The sequence below is a fragment of the Pteropus medius genome, unplaced genomic scaffold, assembly GCF_902729225.1.
Source record: "Pteropus medius unplaced genomic scaffold, Ma_sr-lr_union100, whole genome shotgun sequence".
In the NCBI taxonomy this organism is placed as follows: Eukaryota; Metazoa; Chordata; class Mammalia; order Chiroptera; family Pteropodidae; genus Pteropus; species Pteropus medius.
In genome coordinates, this window is record NW_024346150.1 from 2,087,436 (window position 1) to 2,097,347 (window position 9,912).

The 9,912-nt window shown below is 38.5% G+C and overlaps 1 protein-coding gene and 1 pseudogene across 1 annotated transcript; one reads left to right on the top strand and one right to left on the bottom strand.

Annotated features, from left to right (window-relative positions):
• Positions 1–4,066: 4,066 nt before the first annotated feature.
• Positions 4,067–7,001, top strand: CTSL (cathepsin L). Its single transcript, XM_039875609.1, is given in 7 exon segments — positions 4,067–4,183; positions 4,280–4,417; positions 4,601–4,763; positions 4,766–4,806; positions 5,331–5,493; positions 6,139–6,256; positions 6,746–7,001. Coding segments are annotated over 7 exon segments (837 nt in total). The 5' UTR covers positions 4,067–4,099; the 3' UTR covers positions 6,876–7,001.
• A 2,226-nt stretch (positions 7,002–9,227) lies between these two features.
• On the bottom strand, positions 9,228–9,346 carry LOC120613012 (uncharacterized; annotated as a pseudogene).
• Between the last annotated feature and the right edge of the window lie 566 nt (positions 9,347–9,912).

The window sequence follows — 9,912 nt, forward strand, 5'->3', positions numbered from 1 at the left end:
TAGCCACTGTGGAAAATAGGCTGGTATTTCCTCAAAAAGTGATATATACCATTCCTATGTTTAAACCTAAGAGAAATGAAAATATTTGTTTACACAAAAACCTATACACAAATGTTCATAGAAGCATTATCCATAACAGACAAAAAAGTGAAAGCAACACAAATGTCCATCAATTGATGAATGAATAAAAAATATATAGTGTATTCATACATCGAAATATTATTTGGCCGTAAAGAGGAATGAAGTAATGATACATGTTATAATATGAATAAACCTTGAAGACATTATGCTAAATGAAAGAAGCCAGACACAAAAGGTCATATATTTTATGATTCCAATTATATGACATGTCTAGAATAGACAAATCCATAGAGACAGAAAGTAGATTATGGGAATGGGGATAGAAGAGAATTGGGACTAACTGGGACTAATAAGTACGAGGTTTCTTTTGGGGGTGATCAAAATGTTCTGGAAATAAGTAGTGGTAATGGTTGCTTAACATTGTGAACATACCAAAAAACACTAAAACATTTGCTTAAAAATGGTGGATTTTATGTTACGTGAAGTATATTTCAATAAAAATAATGCTATATATTTTTTAAAAAAACAGAGCATAACCAAAAATCAGTTCCTGTAGCATTGTAGTAGGTGGTAAAGACAGAAAAGACCTTAAACTGTTAAGAGAATCAGCTTACATAGGTATGTGCCTGGGAGTTTGTTCCACAGGAAAGGTATCTCCATCTGTGGGTATAAAGTATGACTGGAAATTAAAGCATTGTTAGAAAGAGTTCCTGTGCTGCTGCTGCTGCTAATAGTTAAATAATGCTTAGGTGCCAGACACTGTTCTGAGCATTTTATATATGCTCCTTCATTTACTCTTCACAACAGCCCTAAGATGGTGGTTTTCAGACTTGAGTGTGCGTCAGAATCACCTGGAGGGCTTGTGAAACAGATCGCTTACCTCCATCCTCCAAGTTTCCGGTTTAGTGGGTCTGGGATGGGGTTCCTGAATTGGCTTTTCTAATAAGGTCCCATACAAAGCTGATGCTACTGGTCAGGGGACCCACTGGGAGAACCACCGCCCTGGGAGGTGGGTGTTATTGTATGCCCCATTTTACAGATGAGGTTGGTCACAGCTGTGAGGTATACAAAATCAAGGGTGGTGCCAGGTTCCTCGCTCAAGTGAAAAGTAACTTAAAGGTGCTTTATGTCAGCCAAACTTAGAAAAGGAAGCTGAACTTTGGGGGTTTTGCCACCATCCCTCACCCCCAGCTCCTGTCACTTACTTGGCAAACTGAACTCTGGGTGCCAGAGGGTACCAGGAGAGTGTGAGCACTGAGGCTATTCTGAGATAAAGCACCAAAGCTCCCCAGGGCCAGGTTCTTGACTTTGAGATCGGCTTACCTGGTGTTATGCAGAAAGGAGGAAAAGATAAGGCATGGTGCCGACAGGGGCTAGGCCTCCGCATCTCCCCGCCTCACCAGCTTCCGGGAAAGTGTTCTTCTGTCTGTGCCACCTCATGTTTCCTTGCTTGATCATTTCTCGGACACAAAAGCTCTGCACCTTACTTATGGTAATTAAAGGTCACTTTTCTAAGTCTGCTATGTCTGCATTCAAACAGTAGAAAAATGGCAAACCAACAGAAACAGTGTTCGTACCCCTTGTCTTCATGGCCCGGCCCCCACCTCCTTGCTGAGTGCTCAGCCTTGCAGATGGAGCGCTTCAGTAACAACCTCGATTATTAAAAAAGAAACGTGATTCATTCATTCATCAATTCTGAAGACACACATAAAAAATTCTTTTAAAAAATTTGAGACCATATAAAGGAAATGGAACCTTATCATCAAGCATCCCTATTCCCTATAGGATCATCTCAAAAATCAAACCCAAAGAAATCTTCTCAATATCAACTTTGGACATTTTGCTGTTACTGACTCCGCTCTGGTGGTTTATGTTTGTTTTTTCCTGTGTTCTGTGTTTCCCCTCCATACCACCAACCCCTCCACGTTGGTACCTGCCTGTCTTGGTTTCATTTCATTGTCCTCGAAGCAGACCTGTAGCTGTGGCCTTAAGCACATCTAAACTTTATCCTCAAATCCATAGGATCCACTGAGGCACCCAGGTTCTACATTTGAAAACTAATTCATCCTCTGACTAAGGAATCTGACCTTTCTTCGGGATCACTGCTGACATGGCCAGATAACATAGCATTTAAGAGTTCAGTACAAGACACACACAGTCTGATTCAAGGAAGCAACAACTACTTCCATTAAATGATTTTATTAGTAAGAGCATCCTGTGCCCAGATGGCATTCTCTCACTCTAGCAGATGGCAGGATGCCCAGGCCAGATTTGCAGCAGATCTTTTGTTGCGAGATTTTCGAAGAGACAGGACACCAAGGCTATAAGCAGGAAGCAGCATTTATTGATGCCGGCACTGGCACAGCAGATTCTTATCCAAAAGTTGAGCCCCGATTGTAATATAACAGGCAGTTTTATACAGTCTTGTCATTTCTACACAGCTACAGATATAAAGAAGAACAATAATTGCTTGGCAAGCTATGAGAAAACTGATGTTAGTCCTTGAGATGGGGGGAAGTGTATTCAGGAACAAACTCCTTCAAGCAGGAAATGGCCAAGCAGGGTCAGGCTGCCACACTCTGACCTCCAAGGAGAGTTTATGACACCATTGTATGTATAAGACTCTTTTTTTTTTCTACATAAAAGCTAATGGTAGCCACAAAACAAATATTTAGAGTTGAGACGCGTAACAGAAAAAAAAAAAGAAGAAACAAGAAAATGTCATAGAAAACTACCAAAATAAAATAGCAGACAGAAACACAAGAGAAAAGAACAAAAGATACAGAGCAGCCAGAAAACAAAAGATAAAATGACCTTAGTGAGACCTTATATATCAATAATTACGCTAAATGTAAACAGACTGAACTCACCAATCAAAAGGCACAGAGTAATGTAATAGATTAGAAAAACAAGACCTAACTATGTGCTTGTTGCCTTCAGGAGACATATCTCAGGCGACAAAAACAAATGTAGACTCAAAATGAAGGGATGGAAGATGATATTCCAAACAAATGGCATCCGGAGAAAAGTGGGTGTAGCCATACTTAAATCAGACAAAATATATTTCAAGATAAAAAGGGGAACAAGAGCCAAAGATGGACATTTTATAATAATAATGGGAACAATTCATCAAGAAGACATTACAATTGTCAATATATATGCACCCAACCTAGGATTATATATTTATATGTGTGTGTGTATATATATATATATATATATATATATATATATATATATAGAGAGAGAGAGAGAGAGAGAGAGAGAGAGAGAGAGAGAGAGAGAGTGAGAGAGAGAGAGAGCGCAATTACTAACAGACCTTAAGGGAGAAACTGACACAAAATATAATTATAATAGGGTCTTGAATATCCCAATAACAGAAATGGATAGATCATCCAAACAGAGTGGTAACAAGGAAATATTGACCTTAAATGACACGTTAGACCAAATAGACATAATCCAAATTTATAGAACATTCTATTTTAAAACTTTATGTTACTGCTATGTCTGCATTAAAACAGTAGAAAAATGGCAAACCAACAGAAACAGTGTTCGTACCCCTTGTCTTCATGGCCCGGCCCCCACCTCCTTGCAGAGTGCTCAGCCTTGCAGAGGGAGCGCTTGAACAATGGAGCCATTCCTCCAGGCACAAAATCAGCAGTTTACAAGTTCACGTGGAACTCCATTTTTATCAAAATAATTCAAAATATGCATAGAAAAAGATGATGTGGGAAGGGACATGAGGTAATAATGATATTTTTTTCTAGAAGGTATTTTCAACAACATTTTTATGTGATAAAAAAAGACAAAAATGTACATTTCTGGTTTGTGTCCCTGCTGTGTGGGCGCTGGAGAACAGGTCCCAGAAGTATAACCCTTTCCTGGTCATAGTTTATCTTCCTTTCCATCTGCAAATCCACTTGGTGAAGGTGAATTGGTCTTAAATAGAACTAAAAAGGATAGATTATATGTTTGCCTCTAGAATGAAGAAAAATGGAGGAGAGCAGGATGGGAGAAGAATATGAAAATGACTGACTTGCACAACCAGGAATACAACCAAGGGAAACAGAGCTTCACCATGGCAATGAATGCCTTTGGTGACATGGTGAGTGTGTCATGGTAGGCTTAACTTGTGTTTCCTCTCAGTACCATACCAAAATAATCTCTTGCTTTTCAACATTCTATTTCCTTTTCCTTGAAGACCAATGAAGAATTCAGGCAGGTGATGAATGGCCTTCAAAACCAGAAAGAGAAAGTGTTCTGGGAACCTCTCTTTGCTGAGATCCCTCCATCTATAGATTGGAGAGAAGAAGGCTATGTAATTCCTGTGAAGGATCAGGTATGACAATATTCAGCAGATCTTTCTCCAAGAGTAAAGCCGTAAAGAGTTGGCATCCTTGCTTTGGTAAACTGTGGAACAATATTCAGTTAGCTATTTTTAAAGAGTTTTCAGATATATTGGCTGTTGTCAAATTCTGGCCATATGTTTTGCAGACTGAGAGATTTTTAATTTCGTTTTCAGGGTCACTGTGGTTCTTGTTGGGCTTTTAGTGCAACTGGTGCCCTTGAAGGACGGATGTTCCGGAAAATTGGCAAACTTATTTCACTGAGTGAGCAGAATCTTGTGGACTGCTCTCAGTCTCAAGGCAATGAGGGCTGCAACAGGGGCCTAATGGGTAATGCCTTCCAGGTCTGGACTCAGAGGAATCCTATCCATATCATGCAAAGGTGGTAAAAAAAAAAAAAAAAAAAAAATCCTTATCTTTGTATCATTCCAGCTCTGCTTTTGAAAGCTAAAAATTTTAGAGCAAACAGATAGCATATTTAGAATTTACATATTAGATTCTAGAGTCTGTATATGCAAACTGTCAGACTTTTCATTAAAATGTGTTAGCCTTGAATAGTTCTCTGTTTGGATGGTTACGGTTCCAATTTTAGTTTATGTGCTGCCAAAGCAAGCACATAACCAAGTGTATAACAGTTTTTATGTCTATGTTATGTAGATATATACATACCATTCTATATATAGTACAGATTTCTCCAGAGAGAAAAATTTATAGATGGGTAGACCAAGTGTCTCATTGAAAAACTAGTTAATTTTTCAATTTCAAAGCAACCAATAGCATTTCATCTCCTGGGATGCTTTATAACAAACTTAACTTGGAAGTCATGAAGCTGAAAACTGTCTTAAATTCATGTTCCCCAGGAAATGGATGGTAGTAATCAAATCTCTTCTCCTTTATCTTTGAAAGGTTGAATCCTACAAATACAAGCCCAGGGAATTTGTTGCCAGTGATACTGGCTTCATGGACATCCATCAGCAGGAGAGGTCTCTTATGAAGGCAGTGGCAACTATGGGGCCTATCTCTGTTGCTGTAGATGCAAGCCGTTATAGCTTCCAATTCTGTGAAGAAGGTAAGCTTTGGACTATGTGGAAATTAAGGCAGAACAATTGGAAAACCACCATGACATACAGCAAGATTGACTTTTTGGTTTGTAGAATATAATGGAGAATTTCTGAGTCTGTAGATTTAACATAGTTATTCATTGTGTATTATTTCTTCCTGATGTTTCCATTTGACATTACTTGAACCATATCCCATAATTTTAACACTTCATGAGTATTTTTAAATGGCTTCATAATTTGATTGGTATAGCCTAATTTACTTACTTTTAATTGTTAGACCTTTAAATTTTTCCAAAGAACTTTACTATTGTAATTAAAACTGGAAAGACCCATCAGCTCAAGTAATTCTGTATTCAGTGCTATTTCCTTAGACTGACATCCCAAAAATATAATGACATGCTTCCAATAGTGTCTTTATTCCTCTTGACAAGTTATTTACAGAAGAGATTGTGCCAATTTATATTTCTGCTAGTATCAGATGAAGGCCTAAATCCCTAGCCTAGGTATAAAAAGAAATCTTGTTTTCAAATCTTATTTTGATTTATGTCATTTAACTAAATTTTAAGAAGCCTCCCTCACTGTCATTGATATGCTGGGTTACTGTCACATGTCACTTGGAGGCCTGCACCCCATATTGAATTTTACTTTTCCAGGCATTTATTATGATCCAGAGTGCAGCAGCAAAGCCCTGGATCATGGTGTTCTGGTGGCTGGCTATGGCATTGAAGGAGCAGAATCAGATAGCAATAAATACTGGATTGTCAAGAACAGGTATAAACTGCCAAAAATACTTATATTTGAAATTGAGAAGGGAATCCTTTTTGGAATCAGGATTTGGATACAGGTCCTCAAACCCTTGAGCACACTTCTGAAATCCCAGACATCTTTATCCTGCTTAGGGTAAACACAGACATATGAATGTTTGATTATATAACATTAAGATTCTGTCTCAGCTTGCTGGAGTATTGATATAGTTTTTGTACCATTACATTTCTAAATTCAAAAATGTTCTTAATTCTGAAACACATCTGACCCCAAGAGAACCCTTTTTCTTTCTCCAATTTCACAATTCTGTGAAAGGTTTGGGGATAAAAGTTATATGCAAGTTTAGAACTCAACCAAGAACAAGAACTGCCTTCCCTGATTCTTTCTGAATATGTCTGAACCTCTGGTGCACTGTTTAAGTAGCAATTGTCATTATTAATAAAGTTAAATGTGTTTGATTCTTTGCATAAAATGAAAAATTCCCTCTTCTTTGAGCTGGGGTAGAGCTTGGGGTGAGAATAGCTACATAAAGATGGCCAAAGACTGGAACAACTACTGTGGAATTGCCACCTCGGCCAGCTATCCTATTGTGCGAAATGATGGTAATAAAGAAAGATTTTATTGAGAACAGGATATCCAGAGGAGAAATTTTGTCTTAAAACTGACCACACCTTATTGTGGGAGATAAAACAATCGAATCATTGAAAATCCAAGTTGTGATTTGAATTCTGTGAAATTTTATCTTGGTAAAATGTTACCACTTCTTTAATTACTGCTGTAAATAGCTTTGTATGATCGACTTCCTAATAATTTTAAAATTTCGTGTTTCAAGAGCATGTAAAAAGTTTTATTTTTTAAAATAAAACTTAATTTTGTATTAAGTTTTAATACAAAAGAATACCAGAGGTGGTATTCTTTCTGTCTTTAATACATTAACTTTCTGTGGAGAGAAAATGTAATTGGGTTCTAAAGACATAACTGAATGTGTGCCCGTGGTCCATTAGGAGAAAGGCTGGTGGCCTTCTGGCTATTGAAGTTATAAGTATACAGACCTTATACCAGTTGCCCATTGGCTGTGTCTGACCCAGCCTCTAGTCGAGCCAATCTGTACTGGATCACATGCTGTGCAGGACCCTCAATGTGGCCTTCCCTCATAGGTGCTTAAATATCATAACTTTTTGACCCAAAATGACAAATGTCTTTTGGGTGAAATTCTGTGGGTTTTGTGATAGTACTATCTAGTGCAGCCTCAGGAAGATTTGGGAAGCTCCCGAGCTGAATCCCTTCTGCAGGTTGTGATCTATATTGAAACAACCATATTGATGTAGCATCCACTGTGTCCTAGTCATCACCTTGTGGGAGAGACAGTCTCAACCTCAAGAAGCAGCTGGTGCTATTGGGAGAGGGAGGTAGCTGAGAACACCAGGAGGAAGAGAAGTCTGATATGAATCCAGAGGAGCCAGTCAAAAAGACAGGATAACAGGGTCTGAGCAGAGACTTGTGGGTCAAAACTCCTGAGAAAAGAGAAACTGTATTAAAAGAAAGTGAGAAGTGATTGAGTTGACTGTAGGACATGGGGCTGGGTCCACACGTGGGATTTGAGGACACAGGGGAACCACTTGGGGAGTGCAGTGTGACTGACATTTTTAGTTATCTATTACTGTAAAACAAACTCCCAGAAACATAGCTTAAAAAGCCCACCTTTTCCATTTCCTGACTGGACTTATCTGCATGGTTTTCTTTCGGAAGTCTCTCATGTGTGATGGAATCATCTGCAGTTTTGACTGGGCTGACATGCAAGGTACTCACTCACATGGCCGTCCTAGACGCTGGTATGGGCTGGGCTTTCAGCCTGGGCTGCTGACCAGAGCATCTACAAGGTCTCTGGCTTGGGCTCTCATAGCATGAAGACTGGCTCTGAGAGCAATATCCCAAGATACAGTGTTCCAGAACACCCACTGAGGAACTGCAAGGCTTCTTACGAACTGGCCTCAGTCCTCAATGAAACCTCTGCTTGAAGCACGTCATCAGAGAGAGCCCAGGTTCCAGAAGGGGCTGTGAGTCTACCTCGTAATGGGAGTGGTGAGGTCACTTAGCAGAAAGGTATGTGGGATGGAAGATATGTTTGTTGCCATCTTTAGAAAATGCAATCTGCCACATTAGGTCTCTGAAAATCCACTAGGAAAGACTTCTTTGTGACTGTCACCTTGCTTCACCATGAGAGGCTAGCTCAGACTGCTGTCTACAGAATCCTGGAAATTCAGCCCAAGACTCTAAGAAAATATCTAGGTGCTGATATGAATGAAAGTATGAAGACCTCTCAGATGTCTAGATTATTGAACAGATATTGGAAGATTCTGTAACTTTCAAGGACATTTATATTTATTTACACTTGTGAAAACTTCCAAACTGCATCTCATAAAAGTTTTAAAAGAAGCCAGTAGACATGAAATAAATAAAGCAGAAAACAAATTTGATTACTACATAAGTCATGTCAGTAGCATAAACTCACTATCAGTACTTTCTATATTCCACATAGCTTCATAATTTTCATCACGTTTAAATTGCAAAGGAAGCAAGTGATTCAGAATATTATAATGGAAATTTAGTTACAACCTTGAGTATCATTTTAGGGGAGGGAAAGGACTCAGAATAGTTAGGAAATCTCCATTCAAAGCAGCACATGTATTTCTATCATTATCACCAAAATGTAGTTACAATTTTAAGCTTCCTGTTTGTTCCAACATTTTATGATAGAAGAAAACATTAATGGCAATTAGGCTACATTTGGGTGTTTCTGTATAGATATTAAAAGGGATTTTGTTTTCAAAACTCATTTCCCTTTAGACTGACATAGAGATCTACAAAACAAAACAAAAAAATAACTTTTTGTATTTTAAAGAGCAAATATTAGTAAAGTTGCTTCACTTTATTTATATTTATTTATTTATTTATTTATTTAATTTTCTTTTTTAGACGCCTACAGCACCTGGTCTTCCTAGGTGGTCTCCCATCCAAGTACTAACCAGGCCCGACCCTGCTTAGCTTCCAAGATCAGAAGAGACTGGGCACGTTCAGGGTGACACGGCTATAGACAAGTTGCTTGAAACACGGAATTTCACAGATATTCACTATCATCTCTTTTTGTCAAGAAGTTAAAAAGTAAAAGTATTGCCAAGAGCTACTCCATGGTATCTTTTCTCCAGTACTACATTAAAAAATTTCATAGTTCCCATAGCTAAGGTTGTTTTATTTTTTTATTTTTTCATTTATTTTTTCAACAAGTATATTGGCCACCTTCAACATGATATCACTGTGCTGGGTCTGTGAACATAAGAATAAGACAAATCATCACAATCCCTCCATGTGGAATTCATATTCCTGCTGGAGACCTAGCAAATGAAGGCATGAAACTCATCCAAGTGCCACTGCAGCATGATGAAGCCTCTAAAAACGGAGCAGAGAGGACAATCAGAGCAAAACACAGGGACTCGGTGCTCTCTGGGAGTCAGGGGAGAACCTGTGCAAGAGCCCTCTGAGCAGAATTTCGAGATTTCATACTTGTCCTATACCTGGGAGGGTGAAATGGGGCAGTTTTCCTTTCACTGTATCATTTCAGCTTTTGAAAAATAACTAACTTTTATCATATCCATGAGGTAACA